The sequence below is a fragment of the Equus caballus genome, chromosome 22 (genome assembly GCF_041296265.1).
Source record: "Equus caballus isolate H_3958 breed thoroughbred chromosome 22, TB-T2T, whole genome shotgun sequence".
NCBI classification, from domain to species: Eukaryota; Metazoa; Chordata; class Mammalia; order Perissodactyla; family Equidae; genus Equus; species Equus caballus.
The window spans coordinates 1,045,004-1,068,277 of NC_091705.1; the positions used below are offsets into that span (position 1 = coordinate 1,045,004).

A 23,274-nucleotide genomic window follows, 5' to 3' on the forward strand; every position below is an offset into this window, starting at 1 on the left:
GACAGTTTAATAAGCTCAAGAATAAAATTAATGAATAGAAGGAGTACGTGAGCAAAGAGTTTGAGACTCAAAAAAAAAAAAAACAAATTTCGGAGATGAAGAACACTATTAATGAGATGACAAATATGTGGAGAGCATTAAAAATAGAGTAGAACTTACGAAGGAGAGAATTAGTGAACTCGAAAAAAGAAACTTAGAAATGATTCAGGTGGAGAAGGGGAGAGAATTAAGATCCCTAAAAAATGAACAAATTTTTCAAGAAATATCCAAGTCAATTAAGAAAAGTAACATAAGGATTATACATATCCCAGAAGGAGAAGAGAGACAGAAAAGAGCAGAGAGCTTGTTCAAAGAAATAATACCTGAGAAGTTCCCAAACCTGGGGAAGAAACTGGACGTACAAGTACATGAAGCCAATAGATCTTCTAATTACATCAATCCAAAAGACTTTCTCCAAGGCATATACTATTAGAACTGGTGACAATCAATGACAAACAAAAAACATTAAGGGCAGCAGGAGAGAAGAAAACCTACAAAGGAACCCCCATCAGGCTTTCAGCAGATTTCTTAGCAGAAACCTTACAGGCTGGGAGAGAATGGAATGAAATATTCAAAATACTGAAAGACAAAACTATCATCCAAGAATACTCTATCCAGTGAAATTACTCTTCAGATATGATGGAGAAAGAAAAACTTACACATATAAACAAAAGCTGAGGGAGTTCATTGCCACCCTACAGGAAATGTTGAAGGGAGCCCTCCCACCTGAAACAAAAAGGCAAAGGTTTAGATAGCTTTGAGCAATGAGATAGACAGATAAAATAAAAAATAGCAGCTCTAAATCAGAACAGGTTAGGATAAATGGAAAGCAAGCATCAAAAATAACTATAAACACCTCAATTTGGTCACAAACTCACAAAACAAAAAAGAATAATTTGTGACAACAAAAACAGAAAAGGAAGAGGAAAGGGATGGAACCCATACATGCTAATGGAGGTAAGAGGCCATCAGAAAGTAGACGATCTCATCTATGAGATTTTTTTATACAAACCTCATGGTAACCACAAAACCAAAAATTAGAGCAGAGTCACAAATCAAAAATAAAGAGAAAACTGAGAAAACCATCATAGAGAAACACAAAACTGAAAGGAAAGACAGAAATACAGGGAAAAAGAAACAATGGAAATATAGAACAACCATAAAACAAGACATAAACTGACAGTATTAAGCCTTCAATTATCAATAATCACTCTAAATGTAAACAGATGGAATTCACCAATCAAAAGATAGAGAATGGCTGGATGAACTAAAAAATAAGACTCAATAATATATTGCCTTCAAGAAATACATCTCAGTTCTAAAGACAAGCATAAGCTCAAAATGAAGGGATGCAAGATGATACTCCAAGCAAATGGCAACCAAAAGAAAGTAGGTGTAGCAATACTTATATCACACAAAACAGACTTCAAGATAAAAAAGATAACAAGAGAAAAATATAGGAATTACATAATGATAAAAGGGACATTCAACCAAGAAGATATAACACATTAATAAATATGCACCTAACACAGGAGCACCAAAGTACATAAAGCAACTATTAACTGACCTAAAGGAAGAAATTGAGAGCAACAAAATAGTAATAGAAGACTTTGACATCCCAATTATGTCAATGGATATATAATCCAGACAGAAACTCAACAAGGAAACAGTGGCCTTAAATGAAACACTAGACCAGATGGACTTAACGGATATATAGAGAACATTTCATCCAAAGACAGAAGAATACATATTCTTCTCAAGTGTGCATGGAACATTCTCAAAATGTAAACCATATGTTGGAAAACAAAGCAAGCCTCAATAAATTTAAGAAGACTGAAATCATATCAAGTATCTTTTCTGACTACAATGGTATGAAACTAGAAATCAACTACAAGAAAAAAGCTGGGGAAGTCACAAATGTGTGGAGATTAAACAACATGCTATTGAACAACTAGTGGATCAATAAAGAAATCAAAGGAGAAATCAAAAGATACCTGGAGACAAATGAAAATGAAAACACAACATATGGAAACTTACAGGATGCAGCAAAAGTAGTACTAAGAAGGAAATTTATAGCAATACAGGCTTACTTCAGGAAACAAGAAAAATCTCAAACAAGCTTACACTACACCTAAAAGAAGTAGAAAAAGAACAAAGCCTAAAGTCAGTGGAAGGAAAGAAATAATAAAAACCAGAAGGGAAACAAATGAAACAGAGACTAAAAATAAAATAGAAAGAATCAATGAAATCAAAAGCTGGCTCTTTGAGACGATAAGAAAATTGACAAACCTCAGCCAGACTCACTAAGAAAAAAAGAGAGAAGACTCAGATAAATAAACTCAGAAAAGAAAAAGGAGAAATTACAATGGATACCACAGAAATATAAACGATTATAAGAGAATTCTATGAAAAGCTATATGCCAACAAATTGGATAAGCTAGAAGAAATCGATAAATTCTTAGAATCATATAACCTCTCAACACTGAATCAAGAAGAAATAGAGAATCTGAATGGACCAATTACAAGTAAAGAGATTGAAACAGTAACCAAAAACCTCCCCCAAAACAAAACTCCAGGACCAGACAGCTTCTCTGGTGAGTTCTACCAAACATTCAAAGAAGATTTAATTTAATTCCCATCCTTCTCAAACTCTTGAAAAACTGAAAATGACAGGACGCTTCCTAACTCATTTTATGAGGCCAACATACACTGATACCGAAACCAGACAAGGACAACACAAAAAAGGAAAATTATAGGCCAATATCGCTGATGAAAATAGATGCAAAAGTTCTCAACAAAACATTAGTAAATCAAATACACCAATACATCAAAAGGATCATAAACCACAATCAAGTGGAATTTGTCCCAGGGATGCAGAGATGGTTCAACATCCACAAATCAATCAATGTGATACACAACATTAACAAAATGAAGAATAAAAACCATATGATCATCTCAATAGATGCAGAGAAAACATTTGACAAGATCCAATGCCCATTTATGATAAAAACTCTCAAGAAAATGGGTATGGAAGGAAAGTACATCAACATCATAAAAACCATATATGACAAACCCACAGCCAAGATCATACTCAACAGTGAAAAACTGAAAGCCATTCCTCTGAGAACAGGAACAAGACAAGGATGCCCACTCTTGCCACTCTTATTGAACACAGCACTGGAAGTTTTAGCCAGAGCAATTAGGCAAAAAAAAAAGAAAAGAAATAAAAGGGATCCAATCAGGAAAGGAAGAAGTAAAACTGTCACTATTTGCAGAAGATATGATTCTATATAAGAAAACCATAAATAATTCACAAAAAAAAAAACTATTAGAAATAATCAAAGAACACAGTAAAGCTGAAGGGTACAAAATCAACATACAAAAATCAGTTGCAGTTCTATACGCTAATAACAAACTAACAGAAAGAGAAGTCAAGAATACAATCCTATTTATAATCGCAACAAACGCAATCCTATTTATAATTGCAACAAACAAAATACCTAGGAATAAATTTAACAAGGGAGTGAAAGACTTACACACTGAAAACTATAAGAAATTATTAAAAGAAATTAAGACATAAAGAAATGGAAAGATGTTCCATGCTCATGGATTGGAAGAATAAACCTAATTAAAATGCCCATATTACCTAAAGCAATCTACAGATTCAATGCAATCCCAATCAGAATCCCAAAGACATTCTTCATGGAAATAGAACAAAGAATCCAAAAATTTATATGGAACAACAAAAGACCCCGAATAGGCAAAACAATCCTGAGAAAAAAGGACACAAGGGAAGTATCACAATCCCTGACTTCAAAATATACTACCAAGCCATTATAATCAAAATAGCATGGTCCTGGCAGAAAAACAGACACACAGATCAATGGAACAGAAGTGAAAGCCCGAAAACAAAACCACACATCTCAGACAGCTAATCTTTGACAAATAAGTCAAGAATATACAGGGAAGAAAGGAAAGTCTCTTCAATCAATGGTGTTGGGAAAACTGGACAGCCAAATGCAAAAGAACAAAAGTAAACCATTATCTTACACCATGCAAAAAGACTAACTCAAAATGGATTAAAGACTTGAGTGTAAGACCTGACATCAAAAAACTCTTAGAATAAAATGTTGGCAGTACACTCTTTAACGTCAGTCTTAGCACTATCTTTTCAAATACCATGTCTACTCAGGCAAGGGAAACAAAAGAAAAAATAAACAAATAAGACTTCATCAGACTAAAGATAGCTTCTGCAAGGCGAAGGAAACCAGGAACAAAACAAAAAGACAACTGGGAGAAAATATTTGCAAATCATATAACTGACAAGGGGTTAATTTCCAAAATATATAAAGAACTCACAAACTCAACAACAAAAAAAACAAACAACCCGATCAAAAAAATGGTAGATGTTATGAACAGGCAATTTTCCAAAGAAGATATACAGATGACCAACAGGCACATGAACAGATGTTCAACATTAATTATCAGGGAACTGCAAATCAAAACTACAATACGATATCACCTCATACACATCAGAATGGCTATAACTAAGATGACAAAAAATAACAAGTGTTAACGAGGATGTGGAGAAAAGGGAACCCTCATACACTGCTGGTGGGGATGTAAACTGGTGCAGCCACTATGGAAAACAGTATAGAGGTTTCTCAAAAAGTTAAAAAGAGAAATACCATATGATCCAGCTATTCCACTTCTGGGTATGTATCCAAAGAACATGAAATCAACAATTCAGAAAGATTTATGCACCCCTATGTTCACTGCAGCATTATTCACAACAGCCAAGACACAGAAGCAACCTAAGTGCCCATCAACAGATGAATGGATAAAGAAGATGTAGTAAATATACACAATGGAATACTCCTCAGCCATAAAAAAGACAAAATTGTGCCATTTGTGACAACATGGATTGACCTTGAGGGTAGTATACTAAGCAAAATAAGTCAGACAGAGAAAGACAAATACCATATGATTTCACTCATGTGTGGAAGATAAAATACATAGATAAGGAAAACTGATTAGAGTTTACTAGAGGAGAAGTAGGTGGGGAGAGGGTAAAAGGGCATATATGTATGGTGACAGACAAAGCTAGACTATTGGCAGTAACATGACGCAGTCTATACAAAAACTGATATATAATGTATACTGAAATTTACATTGTTATAAGCCAATATTACCTCAATAAAATAATAATAAAACAAAGAATTTGCCCTCCTTGTAACATAACATAATTGGAAACACTGGTCATATAACCAAGGCTTTGACTGGAATGTCACATTTGAGAAAGATGCATACAATTGTATATGACCAGACAGCTTTAAGGAACTAAAGTTTACTTTATGGAGCCAATTCTTACAAAAGCCCTCTTGGAAAAACAGGCCTGATATCTATGACTTACAAAGTTCCAAGTCTTACTTATAGGTCACTTCCTGGCAGGCCCAAGAACTGTAAGATTCTTTGAGGACTTCAAGAAGAGAGAAATTCCCCCAAATCTATAGGTAGTGCAGTTTTTGGCTTGGCTTCCTAGCTTCAAGAGGCTTTTAAAAGTCTAATCTGAGATTCCTTATAAAAAGTTCTAGCAAAGCAAGCTATTAAAAGATCTATGTTGTCAATTGGCATTCTTGCTTCACTTATATAAATAATCGGGCCAAATCTAATGAGAACAGACTTATTTGATAAAGAAAAATAATCTTGCTTGATTATCTTTGATCAAAGAAGGAGGTGGGTGTAGAGAGAAATTTTATGTTTTAATGGAGAAATGTAACACACCCTTGTGGGTTATCTGATTTTAGTTCTGTTCATCTTGGAGGTTTAATATCGTTCTATAAATTGGACTAGATCTTGCCATCTTGTACATTTTGTCAGTCCTTACCAAATTCTCAATTCTTCTGGTTTCCTTCAATATCTGCTTACAAGCCTCCAAATTAACATTTCTACTTTTTCTCCCACCCTCCTGGCCAGAGGTGACTGAAAACTAAGACCTGACTGCCCAGATCCTCACTGGGACTCCAGACTGTCTTGTAGCTTCCCTTTTCCCCGAGGATCTGAAAAAGTCTTGCAAGCTGAAGCTGGTCAACTTGACGTAAACTTCAAAGGACTCATCACCACGACAGATCATGTATGGGATGCTATCACCAAAGACACTCAAATTGCAAACCAGGAAATCCATCTTATTGCCACTGCCATCCTCACTCTACCATCTAAAAATGTTTCAAACTCAAAGTTTAAAAATCTTCTCAACTGACTGCCCTCTGGACTCAGAAACTGGGTTTATAATCTGCTCCAACCATTAACCTTTGTTTTTCTTTTTGCTTCCTTGTTCTAATCTATGCTCTTCTTCCCCTTTGCAGATCTCTTCTCAACTTCTAAACACTCAGAGTCTTCTCTCTGCAGCAATCAAGTCAGTTTCTTGTTTATGAAACTTCTTGGGAAGTTTCAAATGAGGGAAATATGGGGACTGATAACTCACCAGAAATGGTAAAAATTACTTCAAAGTGAAAACATGAGCTACAGCAGATGCAGAAAAAAACCCTGAACTTCCCTTATCTGACTAGAGCAGAGAGTTAGCTGCCACAAATCGCCCCTTGGGGATGTTTCCAGTCAGAGAGGTGACCCTGGACACCAGGGCATTCCAAAAAACTTGTGTAAAGACGCCTCATCAGAACCTTCCATCCCATAAAGCCCTAATCCTGCCCTTCCCTTTATTAAACTGGTATATAAACCTTTCCCTGTAGCTGTTAGTGGAGCTACTCTCTCTACAGAGTACTCCCACACACATCATAAACTCTTCTCCTATTAATCTGTCGCTTGTCCATTGATTTGCAGGCCTGACCATTCAGACTTAAGTTGGTAGAGGGAAAGTTCTTCCTCCCAAACGTGGCATCACCAGGTCTGGCCGTCTTTCTTCTCCAACATGATGAACTCCTTCCTTCTTTCATCTTTGGCTCCATGGCACCTAACTCAATGCCAAGCCTATAGATTGTGCTCGGTGAACCATTATTAAAGAATTACTTCCCCGTGATCATTAATGCAGAAAATCTATCAGAGACACTACCAACTTCTCTGTGCTCCCACTGCACTTCGTTCCACAAGTTTTTCTATTTCATAGTTTGTGTCTCCATCCCCTTGGGGATGTCTCCAGTCAGGGAGGTGACTGACCCTGGACACCAGGGCATTCCAAAAAACTCGTGTAACTGCGTTGAAAGGTACTGTAGTCAACAGTCACTTGGCTGTGTTAGAATCTTCTGAGAAGTTTACAAAATACCAATGCCTGGGCCCTGCCTCAGAAATTCTAGTTTTATTAGCCTTGAGTGTGATCTCTACCCTGACTTTTATTATCTTTTAAAAAACTAGCCACAGTTCCAACACAGTAAACAACACATTTGTTTATTAAATTGACAGGAGCATGAAGGGACTGCTAATTAAAAGGCTACCTGCATCTCTCAAGCTCAGGATGCAGTTTTTTCAAAAAGGGTATTTATCCATTGTACATATCTATAAAAAAGATTTCTCAAAATTAAAATTAATTTTAATTAAGTGTTTCTAGCCTTCAAAATTGGTGATTTTAAATTAGCAGCTCTATCACAGTTCTCTAATATCCGAGTACACAGGACAAATGTAAAGAATTTGTAGATGAGAAAGAGCTGGTTTAAAAACTGAATCTACCACTAAGTAATACAAAAACAGTACCCAAAATAAATCAGAAATACCATGTTTTTAATGCTTTTCCCAAATACCAGAGCTGAGAGCAAGCCTCATTTTCTTTCTGGTAAACAAATGCCATGTTTAATATACATTTAAAGTTAACTCCCAAAGTTTCAACAAATACCTGTAAATGAGAGTAGAGAACTCAAAGAAGAAATTTAAAGAATAAACAAATTTATAAGCAGAATATGCAACCTTACTCTCTAGTTGTTCCAAAAGATAACCCTCTCAAAACATGCTTGAGAATATAGTAACTTTTTTATGCACATTCTGAAGTGCAAAAATAGAGTCCAGAGGGGAAAATACAGCCAAACCAAAGCCTGTCTCATCCACCCTCTGTATAGCCTGGTGGTCACTGGGGCCACTTTAGGCAGGCTTGGGAACATTAGTTTCTATGCCTGGTAACCAGACCCAGAGCTCTTGCTGGAAAGTAACCGTGATCTCATGAAGGTTGAGGAAACAAGCAACTGCCAGAGGTATAGAGAACTCAGATCCAGCCTGGGCCTAGAGACCAGAGCCTGCCTGCCCAGCCGGCAGCTCCCTGCACACCTCAGGACTCACCACCCACTTCAACTTCAGGGTGTTTCCATGTATCTCTGTAAAGCCAAACTCAATGTCGATCATGGTTTGTGCTCAACCAAAACTTCACCAAAGAATGACTGCTCATGCTCATTAATGTGCCACCACTCGCACTTCACAGTTTCACATAGTGTCTCCTCTCTCTCGGCATTTGGAACAGGCCAATAAGCTGAGGGTGCCTGACTCCTTTCCTGCTGGTCTCTATATAAACCTGGGATGGACGCAGATATTGGGGACAAACGAAGCCATCCTGCAGTGGCCAAATGAACACTTTAATCTCTAAGGACAGGATCTGAAGGTTCTTTTTTAAGACTTATACCATTTTCATAAGCCAATAAACAAAAAAGAGGAATTTCTGGCTTCAACAAGTAAGTTTAATGAAGCAGAAAATTACATTTGATAGTAAGCAAAAAGCAACAACCAGAATTTGGCCCAAAAGGCTGTTCCTACCTGAGTACCAGTTCACAGCTGTGGAGGGCACAGGCCAAGCACTGGCGAGGAGCAGCCAGGAGGCTCTGGGGAGAGCTTGGAGCAGGAAGGGCTGGGAAGAAGGCTGCACTGCACTTATGGACTCACAGTGCCCACAGCGGGAGGACACCCCAACTGACCTCAGCTCTGGTGCCAGAACACATCCTTCCACTGAAGTTCATTCACAATTATGGCTCAGAGTTTTTAAGCATTCTGACTTTTCAGCATCAACTGCCAGGCCTCATGCCTTCTTGGTTAAAACACTGCATACAAGTCACATGTTACAGATGAAAATCTGAGGCTTGTATATGAGACACACTATCCACGCATAACTGAACACAGCCCCTCTTTCCTGATGTCCAAGAAGAGGACACTCTCGGGTCAGACCATTCGCACAAAAACACAGGATCCCAAGCGGCCTGGGAAACATGGCAACACCACAGAAATCCAGCAAGCCAAACTACTGAGTCCATAAAATCCTATGAAAGACAGAATTATATTGTCAGAAAAAATTAGTTAACATTAGGGGAAAAAAACTTGTCTGGTTTGCTCAGCTTTTGCCCATTTCTTCCATCTTCTTAGAATGACAGTGTTTGGATTCCCTCTGACAACTCAGAATTAGAAACATGCCCCCATCACATGTCTGTTCTTTCTCTTATCTGACTGTACTTTCTTTCCTATCTCTTTTTCTTCTCCTTCTGTGCCTTCTAAAGAAATACTCAAACATAATTAAACTGCTTTGAACAATGGAGACATTATTTTTTTCTAAGAAGTTTGAGCTGTGAAAGACTTTTTGTCTTTGGAACAGGAAAAATGACAGTAGTCATTCCCAAAAGACCCCCACTCTCAAATAAACACCATCACAGCCTCGGCAAAGCTATGGCTGGATATTCTGATATTACACAAAACCAACTGATGTTATGAAATGAAGCCTGTTTGATGCCCTGTTGACCTGTAAGCCGGAAAACACTAAATGCGAGATGTTAAGACTAGCAGAGGTTCACTTTCATTCTCTGCTACTACCTATCCAAAGGAGACAGGCAGAAAACAAATGAAGATTTTAAACAACAAATCCCTGTCCCCAATTTTAAGGGCAATACAGAAAAAACAAATGAGCTGAGCTCATCATGCTTAAGGAGAAAAGCTGTGTCTCTGAGATCAGTCTAAGAAAGCTTCCTGTTAGATGGAGTTGTCATTTCTTCATTTTTATTTTTATCATTTTCTGCTAAAAGAGCAAAATATTTTCTTTGAGCGAATTTAAAAGGTATACTTTTTAAAAGATCTTTCAGGGGCCGGCCCTGTGGCGCAGTGGTTAAGTGTGCACCTTCTGCTTCTTGGTGGCCCGGGGTTCGCCAGTTCGGATCCCGGGTGTGGACATGGCACCACTTGGCAAAAGCAATGCTGTGGTAGGCATCCAACATATAAAACAGAGGAAGATGGGCATGGATGTTAGCTCAGGGCCAGTCTTCCTCAGCAAAAAGAGGAAGATTGGCAGTAGTTAGCTCAGGGCTAATCTTCCTCAAAAAAAAAAAATAAATAAATAAATAAAAATATCTTTCATTCCATGACCCCAAGTAAAAGTTGTCATTTATATTTGAAAGAGGCTGTCTTCTTTTTCCTCACTTTAACCTATGAAACTAAGGCAATAATATAAAACACTGATGGGTAGACAAAAGAGAGTCCTTTCCTGAGACAACAGAAGCCAAATCTAGGAGCCATAGAAGCCCAAAAGATGATCTTTATTGAGGCAACCTTCGGTGAACAAGCTTGTTTATATAAATGTAGCACCTGCCCTTGGAGTTGAAAAAGATAAGTATACCTTAATTGTGTTATCTAGAATCTTCCAGTCAAATAGCATCTGCAAAACTGAAAGGGAAAAACGACACCCAAGGTCAGGCCGATGGACTAACTCCTCTTGCTGGTCCATCTCTGCTCTGGGCACCTGACTCTGCTGAGGTTTCACTTCCCACGGGCCTTCTCCGGGTCAGCTGGCACAAGCACTCAAACTCCCCTTTGCTTGCCGTACATGAACAAATGCTCAGCGCTTGCAAGATTCGCTATTTAACTCAGCCTGTCTGCTCCCAGACAGTGGCTTTCCCATGTACTGCTCTGACACCCAAGGGTTTAAAACTGTTGCGAACAGCCCCCTCTTTCCTGGGGGCGTGATCTCAGCCACTGCACCCCTGCTGCAACAGATGCACTCACTTCTCCAACATCAGGACCAGAGCCCTTCATGTACCAACCTGGGGACAGACTCCACCTGCACAAACTCCTCCGTAAGCACCCCTCAGATGCACCACAGAGGAGGGACATGCACTCTTTGGCAGAAGGGCTGCAGCCATGGGAAACCATGTGGGCATCAGGAGAGGAGAGGGCCTTGCTGAGTAGGGAGGTGCCCAAATGGTGCCTGCTTCCCCTCTGATTTCCAATTTGATAGTGATTTGCTTTCCATCTTACTGTTCCCAGGGCAGATGCATAAACATCTGCCCTCATTCCTAGACCAAGGGAGGGAACAGAGTGCTGGGCGAAGACTCAGAGCAAGGCCCCCCAATCCCAAAACAGCCCCTCAGGCAGTGGGCCCTAGCGTGTGCCTCCCTCCAGTGTGCGCGCTGGGGAGGCACACAGCACAGCGCTCCCAAACCTGGGCTCCTGCATGACAGCAGGGGCTGAGCTGGCTTGTCATTCCTCATAGCCCAGACTCCTGGGCAACCCAACTCTCTGAGCCTTGTTTTCCCAACTTTAATGGAATCTACCTGAAAGGCCCGTTGTGCAGAGTAAATGAGCAACTAGTGAAATGCTTAGCACACTGTCTCGCATATGGAGCAGGCAACATTAAACTAAACCGAAAGGGCCTCTGTCAAGGGCTGAGACGAGGCACACCCATCCTGGCTTTGTCCAGCCCTCACTGACACCAGGCCCTTGCTCAGCCAAACTCTCCAGCTGAGCTCTAATTTCTTGTTGTGGTATCTTAAATTACAAGGACTCTTTAATCACATTAGTGCTTTTTAAAGCAATAGTTTGATGCTTCAGAAATGACCTCAGTAATGCTGTGTGCAGCATCAGAAGGGAAGCTAAGCCTCAAGCAGGTGCAGGGCTGTGGTGGGGCTGCCAACCCCCTCATGGCGTGGTCTCCACCCAGCCCCAGCAGCTTGAAGTCAGACCCACCTCACTTCTCCTGCAGCCCTTGGTCCTGAGGATACCTGTACCTTGTAGCTGAGTCCAATGACCTTCCTTGAGAAGTTCTGCTTGAGGAGTGTTCTCCCCTAGGTCCCGCAAGGGATGCCCTAAGGTAAGCAAAGGCTGGGAGGGCACAGTGTTCTGTGCTGTGCCAGGCTGGCACAACTCCACCATCATCTGCAAAAAATGGCCAAGTTCTTCCACACAATTACATGGCTGTCGCCAATCCTGCTCACCAGTTATCTCTGGTTCTCTGCCTTCCTTGGCCCATGGCTGGATATCCCCTTCCCCTTTAAAGTTAGGAGCAGCCAAGTGACTCGCTTTGGCGAAGGAAACATGAGGAGAGACTGTGTCACTTCTCGGTGGATGCTTCAGGAGCAGCAACTGCTGACGAGATGGAGGAAAGGTATCTGGAGCTGGCCTGTCTCCCCAAGTGACCACAAGGGCCAAGTACCTGCCAAACACACACTAGGAGCGAGAAACACACCAGTGAGCTGGGGGTTCTGCAGCATGACGTGGGTTGCCCTGACCAATACTCGTTCCTTTACCTAAGGGCCCTGAGGGAACATAAACAACATGTGGGCCTGAGAGGACTAGGCTCTAGGTCTGTGCATCCGACGTCTCCTCAGCCTCTCCATTTGGAGTCTCACAGGCAACTCAAAATTAACATATCCGAAACCAAACTCTTGATCTTCTATCCTCTCCTCCCCCAAATCTGCTTCTTCTCAGAGTTCTCCATCTCAGAAACATCATGAGACCAAGGCCAGTGGTAGCCCCCCAGGAGTCATTCCTGACACCCCCTTCTTGCCCCTACCACCACTTCCAACCCACACCAAGTCTCCAAAACATATTTCAAATCCATCTACCCCTTGTCACCTCAACTGCTGCCTCTCTGGTCCAGGCCAGCCACATGTCTCGCCCAGAGCAGCAGCCCCAAACTTTACTGATTATACATTTTGGTAACATTTTTTGGAGCACATCCTCTATATATACCTCTCTATATATGATTTTTTATTAAATTATACACATTTATTAAATTATACACATCTATAATTGATCTGCATGTGCATGTTGGTTAATTTCTGAATATGAATATAATTAGAAGTCCCAATAGTTCTTCTCAGACCCTAGTGACTGTGCCTTATATACTTCCTGGGTGTACCCACCCTACTTTGTGGAGACCAATACCCTGGCCTTCTGAAAGGCCCCCAAACGGAACCCCCTAGCTCACTGCCTGCCTACTACCTAGCCAGAGAGACCTTTTTCAAGGGCAAATTCGGTCATGTTACTGCCCCCTTAAATCCAGCAAGAGCATCTAAAACAGGTCCTAGGCCTGCATGACCCACGTTGCTGCCCACCTCTGACCCTCCAGCTCCTTTCAGCTTCTTGCATGGACCAAGTGCTTCCCCACCTCTGAGACTGGTTCTCGTGCCTCCCAGCCCTGCACCTGCATCAGGCCTCAGCTTCAAGTCTACCTGGTCCAAAGTGTCCCTGGCTGTCCAATCTAACTGGGCTCTCCTCTTACAATCACTTATATATTACGGATATTACCCCTTTGTTTTGTTTTATTTTGATGAGGAAGATTGGCCCTGAGTCAACATCTAAGCCAATTCTCCTCAATTTTGTACGTGAGACACCATTCCAGCATGGCTTGATGAGAGGCGCATAGGTTAGCAAGCAGGATCCGAATTCATGAACCCTGGGCCACCAAAGAGAAAGGTGTGAACCCAACCTCTACGCCACTGGGCTGGCCCCTATATTACTCGTTCGTATGACATTTTATACATTTGTAAAATATTTCCTTCTATTTATCACGTCTCTTTATTTAGAAAATGCTTAATTAAAGGAAAATTTAAAATTTTCATGTATTCTTATCATATTAGTCTTTTCCTTTATGCTTTCTTCCTCTACTTTATGGGTAGGCGTCTTTCTGTGTCCCTGAGATTGGATAAATATTATTTTTCTTCTAGGGCTTTACACCTTACATTTAATCCATCTGGAATGTATTTTGGTATATGGTGGGAGATACAAGGGTTCTGAGTTTATATATTCCTAGTTACCCAATAGTTTCTCTCCATCTAAAATGCCACCTCGAACACATTATATTTTTATGTATTTAGGTTAAAGATAGTAGATTTCACTGTTGCATCCCCAAACCCCACTACAATGACAACAAATTTTTCAAAAAGCACAAAACCACAGGAGCAAAAAATGAGAGGGAAGATACCAACACTTTGGGAACTGGAAAGCAGGATGCTTGGGAGTTCAGTTGACACCCCCAGGAAAATCCTAAGCCAGAATTTGGGGAGATAAGACACAAGAATGGGTGGATCAGGGTGCCTGTGGAAGGCGCTCAGGCTGGGATGCAAATCAGGAGGACAATGGACTCAGCAGACTCCTACCTCACTGATGGGGCCATTGCCCCATCCCACCAAAAGACAGTTTACCTTCAGTAAACAGGTTTCTGGAGTGCAGAGAGCCAGATAATCGAAAAAGAAAAGAAATATATGAAACCTTAGAAAAGAATGCTGAGAATCCCGTCTTCTTCCTCAGCTCCCGGAGAGCTGGAAGCTGGAGGTGGGCCACGGCAAGCTCACACATGGCAGCCTCCCCGCTCTCACTAGCCCTCTGCTGAGCGCCCAGTCCCTGGTCCACACTGCAGCTTGCCATTTGCAACCGTGGGAGACCTCTGTTCCCAGGACCTACACATGACCTTGCACCCTGCCTTCCCTAAAAGGAAAGTGAAGCAGACTGATCCCGAGTGGAATCGCATTACCTCTATTTGGGAAAGAAACATCTTTTCAATATCATGGATTATCACCTAAAAACAATTGTATCTTTCCACCTAAACAAGTATTATTTTAGGTTCTCAGTAAAGCTGAATAGTTTTCTTAATAAAGATTCAACGTATTTCTTATGTTTATTCTTAGATATTGCATATTTTTTGCTGCTACTGTGAAATAGAGTTTATCCTGTTACATCTTTCTAGCTGGTTACTGGTATATAAGAAAGCTATTAATTAGTGTCTATATATTTTGCATTTGAAAATCTTACTGAGTTCCATTAGTTCTGAGAATTTTTTGGTTGATTTTTATTGGAGTTTTCCAGGTAAAAAGTCATTATCTGCAAGCAAGCAATGACAATTTTGGCTCCTTTTTATAGGTTTATCTTTTAACTTATTTTTAAACTTCCCATAATATCTAGAACATTCAAAATAATATATACGTTTTTTTGCTTCCTGAGGAAGTTTTGCCCTGAGCTAGCATCTCTTGCGAATCTTCCTCTTTTGCTTGAGGAAGATTTGCCCTGAGCTAACATCCATGTCAACCTTCCTCTACTTTGTATGTGGGTTGCTGCCATGGCATGGCTGCAGATGAGTGGTATAGGTCTGCGCCTGGGAACTGAACTGGGCTACCAAAGCAGAGCATGCTGAACTTAGCCACTAGGCCACAGGGCTGGCCCCTCAAAATAATATTTCATAGAGGCGAGAGGAGATGAAAATTCTTGTTTCTTCACTTGAATTTCCATTCATTTAACAAATATTCACCAAGCTTCTAGAACATGTCAGGCAGTAAATAAAATGATTGACATTTTACTTCATATTATAATCCTGGTTGATGAGACAAATGTCTTTGATTGAGATTTAAGTGCAGTAGATGGCAGACTTGTCATTAAAACATTAGAATATGAAGGTACATAAAGCAGCTTTAGAAAAAACAAACATAAGATCTGCATTTCCATCCACTTGAGAATCTCTAAGCCCTGGGGTTTCTCATGCTAAGAATGGAGCAGAAATGCCTCCTTCTGCAGAACCCCACAGGTAACAAGCGCAGACCACATGCCCCAGGACCATGCCATCCAGCCCTCTGGGTCAAGGCCATCCTAAGACTCTACTGAAATAGCTCTTGAAATCATTCTCCTTCAGTTTTTTTTTTTTTTTTTTTTTAAAGATTTTATTTTTTCCTTTTTCTCCCCAAAGCCCCCCGGTACATAGTTGTGTATTCTTCGTTGTGGGTTCCTCTAGTTGTGGCATGTGGGACGCTGCCTCAGCGTGGTCTGACGAGCAGTGCCATGTCCGCGCCCAGGATTCGAACCGACGAAACACTGGGCCGCCTGCAGCGGAGCGCGCGAACGTAACCACTCGGCCACGGGGCCAGCCCCTCTCCTTCAGTTTTTACTAGGACAAAACAAAAACTCACAATGAGGCAATATTCTGGGAATTTATATTCAGATGTAAATAGCTACAGAGCTGTTTTGTGACACTTCCTGATATCAATACAGGTAGCACTAAGTGAAGATGATATGTAGAAATACAAATAAACAATGAAGTTCTATCTTGACCTATATTATTGGCAAAGAATGGAATACTGACGATACCAAAATGGTAAGTGTGAGCAAACACTCTCTTGCTGCCAGGGGGCCCTGCTCTCGGACCCTAACCTAACCCTAACCCTGAAAGGATGGACCACACATGTTAGGAAGGCTCTGCACAGACGTCCTCTCTGCCACATAGTCTGTGAGAGGAAAACAAAACTCATTCGCAATATTCAACAGGCGTTACTTTTTCATAGCTTTATACTCTCCCTGATAATAAATACAGAAAATTTGCAAGTTGCAAAAAAGCATTAAAAAGAGAATAAAAGTCACCTCAAATCACATGATCCTAAACGAGCCTCTGTTAATACACTAGTGTAGTTGTCTTTACAAGCTCGATTCCACATTGACTATATCTTACAAAGTTAGGATCTGTGGTGGGGTTTGTACTCACCCTTCCCTAGTGTAGAGGTGGTGATGGGCAATGGCTGCCCACCTGGGGAGCAGGTGAGGCCACAGGAGCAGAGCTCACCAATGCAGTGTGAGCCAGTGATGCGCATCTGGTTGTCGGTACTGATTTGGTGAAGCGGCTAGTACCAATCTAACGTGAGACTACATTCTATATGTTTGTTATTGCTTTTAGCTTACCAATAAATTTTTTTAAAGGTCATATGTCTACAAATCATAAACTAAAAAAATACATAATAAATAAAAACAATACAATCTCAGTGCCAACTTGTCTCCATGCATCCTGTCCCCCTCGTGCCCAGATAACCATTTTTATTATCTACTTATCTATCCTTCAGTGTTTCCTTACACAAATACATGTATGTGTTATCATTCTTTCCTTCTTCTAATACAAAAGGTGATGTAGTACATGTTGTAAACTGTTTTACACCTTGATTTTTCTCTCAGCAACAGACCCAGGCAATTTCTCTGTATCAATTCACAGCTTTTTTGCTGCTCCATACTGTCTCATTGGGTTGATATCATAAGGTATCAAACTAGTCTCCTATCACTGGATGTGCAGGTTGCTTCCAGCAATCAGTGCCACCATGAATCATTCTGTACACATAGAATTATTTTATGTGCAAGTGCACACAGGATAGTCCCAGAATGGAAACTCTTGGATCAGAGTAAATGCATCCATCAGTAAGAGATTACTCTCTCAAATCCTTGCTTCCCTCAAAGCCTCACTAACAGAGTGGCTGTCAAAGATGCATGTTCACCAATCTAATAGGTGAGAAATGGCATCTTGGTGTAGTTTCGATTTCTCTAATTAGGAGTAAGTGTGGTTGAGCATCTTTTCAGATCTTGAAGGGATATGGTATTTCTTTTTCTATGAATTATGCCCATCCTTTGCAAATTTTTCACTGGGTTTTGATCTTTTTCTTTTCAATTCCTAGAAGCTCCTTATCTATTAATGAGCTTCTTATCTATATGAGTTGCAAATATTTTTTCTTTTGTCATTAGTTAAGTCATGCAGATGTTGTTCATATTTATGAAGTCAAATTTATGTTAAAACTTTTTAAAAGAATTTTGACCTTGAGTTCTAGTTAGAAAGGTTTCCTCCACATCAAGACTATAAAGAATTTCATTCACGTTTCCTTCTAATAATTTCTGGTTTCATTTTTACACTTAACAGATCCATTTGGACCTTGATCCTGGTGTATGGTGTAATATATGGATGCAGATTTTATTCCAAATTGCTATCATTTGTCCCAAAATCCTTTATTAAAAATCTAAATCAATCTTGACTCCACTCATTTGTGACTCCACCTTTATCCTCTACTAAATCCCCACAAGTATTTGAATGCACGTGTGGACTTTCTGGCCTATCTGATCGGATTCTTACTCAAAGTTACTGCCATTCAGCCTGAACAGGCACTGCAGTGGGGACTCAGCACTCTTCTTCCTCAGAGGGCTCCTGGCATGCCTGCACAGCATCTTTTCATTGAACTTCAGAATCAACTTGTGTAGAAGCCAAAAGAAACAGGCTGGCATTTTTATTTGGAATCTTGCTAAGTGAATAATCTGAGGGAGCTGTAGCAGTTTATGATGCTGAGCTTTCCTATTCAAGAACATCTATGTCCTTACATTTGTTCAAGCTACTTTTGTATCCTCTGGGAATGTTTTAAAGTTTTCTCTTACAGATTTTGCATACTTCTTTCTAAGCATCCTTACAGGGATTATGTTTTTGTTACCGATTTTTTTTGTCTTCTCTTCCGTTCCAGCTCACAACCAATTGTTGTTGTTTGTATATGAAAGCTATGGGTCACAGTGTACTAATTTTCTACCTGCCAAATAGGGGATAGTGCATCTGCACACTGGGATGACTCGCCGTTGTTAAGAACAAAGAATCATGCCTATGCAGCAAGAGTGGGGGTGGAAGGACTTACAGTCTTGTAGGGGGAGGAACTGTTCATGTCAGGGAAGGGGAGGTGGGGCAGAGAATTTATGCTTCAGTATTTTAAAAAATTTAAATACTATTTCTTTTATAAAATAAAAGGGGCCGGCTCCGTGGCCGAGTGGTTAAGTTTGCACGGTCCGCTGCAGTGGCCCAGGGTTCGGATCCTGGGTACGGACATGGCACTGCTCGTCAGCCCACGCTGAGGTGGCGTCCCACATCCCACAACTAGAAGGACGTGCAACTAAGATATACAACTGTGTACAGGGAAGATTTGGGGAGATAAAAGCAGAAAAAAAAAAAAAAGATTGGCAACAGTTGTTAGCCCAGGTGCCAATCTTTGACAAAAAGAAAAAATAAAATAAAATAAAATAAAAAAGATTTCAGGGGCCGGCCTGGTGGTGCAGCGGTGAAGTGTGCACATTCTGCTTCAGCGGCCCAGGGTTCACCAGTTCAGATCCCGGGTGCAGACACGGCACTGCTTGGCAAAAAGCCATGATATGGTAGGTATCCCACGGACAAAGTAGAGGAAGATGGGCATGGATGTTAGCTCAGGGCCAGTCTTCCTCAGTAAAAAGAGGAGGATTGGCAGCAGTTAGCTCAGGGCTAATCTTCCTAAAAGATTGGAAAAAAAAATGATTTCAAAAATCGGGGGTGTATTAGCATGAACAGGCTACACCATGCTGCAGGAACACACTTCCACCAAATCCATCGGCACAAGGAACAAGAGGATACTTCTTTCTCTGGCCACATGCCCGGCACAGGTGAGCAGGGAATTCCACTGATCCTAGTCACTCAAGAATCTGTCAGGAAGCTCCATCACTTTGTGATGTCACCATCTCCACAAATGGCTTTAGGAAAGAAGGCATGGAGAACCACAAACCCGTTATAAAATGCTTCTACCTAGAGAGTCATATGTCACTTTCTTCAGACAATGAGACCAGATCTTACTTCAAATGGGGAAGGCCCCAAACTGGAAATTCACTGAGCAGTACTGATGTGCCCACAGAATGAAACAGCTACATGTGCACGCACAGCGCTTACAAAATGGATCAAGTGAGCTACTTCACAACTTCACACGGGAAAAACTTGCTCTTTAAAGGAGCCCTAGTAAATTTTTTAACAAAGTGCTATTTTTAGATGTAAGTGAATCCCCCTCCCCCCCACCAATACTCCTATCTGGGAAGGCTGAGCTTCTGATTTCTTTATTTTATTAAAGGAGAACACACTGGCACTGCAGAAATCCCTACTTAAATCGATTACAGTTACCCTGGACACACTCACCCTTCAATGTTCAGAGTCCCTGGTGTTGACAACTTGAGGGTACCCACGATTCCCAATGATTCATCAGAAAGCCAGAAGGAGCGGAGGAGACTGGCTTCATGGGAAGTGTTCCTCGGTGTCCTGGCTTCCCCACGGCATTTGCAGCAAGTGCACAGACCTTGCCAGCCACTCCAAAGCTTTGACAAGGTGGGAGGTGCCAGGCCAACAGGGAGGTCCCAGAGCAGGCCACCAACCTGAGGCAAGGCTCTGCAGCAGGCTTGTGACCTCAGAAGCTCATCCCTCAGCATTGTGCTGTGATCACTAACACTGTCAGAGAAGGAAAGTGACATCCTAGTTAACTCACTGGTTTCCCTCAATTGACAATTGCCCAGTATTTTCAACCCATAATATTTCCTCTTCTTATAGTCAGGATGTGTGAGACAGCCCTAACAGAAGCGAAGAGTACAGTGGTTAGAGCACAGGCCCTGGAGCCTGCCCAGCTCTGCCTCCAATGGCTGCGTGGCCCTGGGCAAGCTACATAACTATCTGTACCTTGGTTTCCTCCTCTGTGAAATGGGGGCATCAGTACCTACCTCATGAAGTAGTTGTAAGCATTTAATAGGTTAATACATGTAAAGTACTTAGGAGAATGGTATCTGATACAAAGCATTTAATCTTATTAATTCTTCCTGTGCCTACTTTTATTGACTCAGCTCTTCTTCCTCTTCATTTCTTTTTGAGTGTTCTGCCTCTACTTTTCTTTCCTTCACTCTTCTTTCCTCTCATCTTTAGCAAACATCAACTTACTGGATGCTATTTTGAAAGACACCAGGGAAGCTAGCATATAAGAGACATGGGTTAATTAGGAAGATTGCCGCTTTAAGAGCTCAGCACACACAGCCTTCCTACTCTTGAGGGACCTTGCACCAAGACCTTAAGCAGCAGCCTTGGCTCCTACATAAAGGTGCCCCTGGTGACAGAGGACCCTTTACCTAAGTAGCAGCTGTATCCGATTTCACGTGACCAGTCCTCTATCATAAGCCCGGTTACAACCTGGAGTCAGCAGTGGCTCAAATGCAGAGAAAGGTCTCGTTTTTAAAAACCAGTAGTCCATTATAAAGCGCCTAGGAATCATTCTTGACTACCTCATCTCTAACTTTATTCATCTCTCCAGAAGTGTTTCCTCTTAGGTTTTTGCATGTCATAGACTAGTAAAATTTTCCACAAAATGGGGACTAACATAGTTTTACCAAGTTTTTAATTTTACTAAGTAAGGATGTCAAAAGCTAGCTAATTTGATAAGAACATTTTAACACCAAAAAAAGACAGAAGGGACATTGTCTCAGGATTCAAACATTATATAAACTTACCTTTACTTGAGATTATCTACACTGTCCTTATTTTTTCATTTCCCTTCCGGACAGTAAAAATTTAGTCCAAAAATGCCATGGATGCCAAGTCGGAAGTATGTGGGACTCCCACTCCTCAGGAACGACCTGGTGGGCTTGCTTAATGCCACTGAATTGTACACTTAAAAAAGGTTAAAATGGTAAATTTCATTATGCATATTTTACCATAATAAAAAAAAGTTTTTTAAAGGCTCTCATTTGGAAAATTATAGCTCCCTTTTCATTCAGCTTGTTCACTCAAGAAGCATCCTGTTTGTCTAGCACTAGACTTGTTTATGAGACATTACAAATCTCTGAGAAAAGAACTAAGCGCCCCTACCAACTAGAACAAGAAACTACCTGCTCTGTACTGCTATTTTCATAGCAAAAAGCATCTGAGAAAGTTCTGAAATCTGTGGCAATATAAAGCAAAAATACAAGGATTTAAAATGTATTAGCAATGTAGGTAATTTAATATCTACAAAAACATTATAAACACAAATTAACATGTAAGAAAGGTGTCTCCTGCAAACTTCTTTTAAATTGACAGAAAAAGTAGATGGGGTGAGTAGACAGAAAAAAAAAGCATTATATCACTTTATACTTGTAAAATGCTGACAGGATCTTGTTAAAATCTTAGTACAACTCCATGAAGCAGGTAGAACAGATAACAACCCTGTTATAAAGATACGGAAACTAGGCTCATAGCTATTAAGTAACTTGCTGAAGCTGGGTCTCTAAGTCTGGCCCACTATTTCCATTCCACTAAATCCTCATCAGGAGTAAACAAAACATTGCCAGAAATCCAGAAAAAATTTAGAATGAAACTTGACCCTCAGCTCCCCTGGGTTTTCTCCTTGGTGTTTCAGAGCACCTGACTATGCTCATAATCCCAAAGGCTGGTGGCAGTAAAACCAACAGAAGTTTCACCACTTGAGTGGGTGGTGGCAAGAACATGAGTAAGAATGAAAGCTGGGGAAAACTTTTTTCCCAAAGTGCTCATGTAAAAAGCTCTATAATATTTATTTATTTGCTGAGGAAGATTCACCCCGAGCTAACATCTATGTCGGTTTTCCTCTATTTTGTATGTGGGTCACCACCACAGCATGGCTGATGAGTGGTCTACGTCTGCACCTGGAAACCAAACCCACTAACCCAGGTCGCCAAAGTGGTGCACGCAGAACTTTAACCACTTGGGCACGGGGCTGGCCCCTTTATTTTGCTTTTAAAATAGCTCTACTGAGGTATAATTGACATGAACTGCAGATATTTAAAATGTTTAATCTGATACATTTTAACATACATAAATACTTGTGAAACCATCACCATGATTAAGATAGTGAACATATCCATCACTCTGAAAGTTTCCTCTTGCCCCTGTTAATTCCTCCCTTCTGCCCCTTTCTGGTCCCCGCTCCCCATCCCAAAGCACCCACAGATCTTTCTGTCACTACAGATTAGTTTGAATTTGCTAGTTTTTTTATGGAACCTCTTTTGTCTGGATCCTTTCACTCAGCATAATTATCCTGAGATTCATTTGTTCATTCATGGTTGCCTGTGTCAACAGTTCATTCCTTTAAAAAGAATTATTTTTTAGAGCAGTTTTAGGTTCACAGCTAAACTGAGCACAAGGTACAGAAATTTATCATATACCTCCATCCCACAGACATGCACAACCTCCCTGTCAACATTCCACACTGCAGTGCAACATCTGTTACAATTGATAAGCATACATTGATGCAACATTATCACCCAGAGTCCACAGTTTAGTCTAGAGTTCACTCTTGGTGGTGTACATTTTATGGGTTTGGACAAATGTGTAAGACATATATCCACCATTGTAGTATCATGCAGAATAATTTCACTGCCTGAAATATCCTCTGTGCTCCAAGTTCACTCCTTTCGATTGTTGAGTAATAT

The 23,274-nt window shown here is 40.7% G+C and overlaps 1 protein-coding gene across 4 annotated transcripts in view; it reads right to left on the bottom strand.

Moving 5' to 3' along the window:
* Positions 1 to 23,274, bottom strand: part of ABHD12 (abhydrolase domain containing 12, lysophospholipase) — an 84,876-nt gene that overhangs the window by 47,487 nt on the left and 14,115 nt on the right. Inside the window, exons 1-2 of one of the 4 annotated variants that reach the window (XM_023625961.2) lie at positions 21,337 to 21,497; positions 19,988 to 20,293 (exon numbers count right to left, since the gene is read on the bottom strand). The exons of 1 other annotated variant lie outside the window; for it this stretch is intronic. In XM_023625961.2, the coding sequence (XP_023481729.1) occupies positions 19,988 to 20,274 (287 nt within the window). In that variant the 5' untranslated portion in view covers positions 20,275 to 20,293; positions 21,337 to 21,497. Of the gene's footprint in view, positions 1 to 12,218; positions 12,451 to 19,987; positions 20,294 to 21,336; positions 21,498 to 23,274 lie in introns of those variants that run through there. 2 more of the 4 variants (XM_023625960.2, XM_070246993.1) reach the window with 2 other exon arrangements.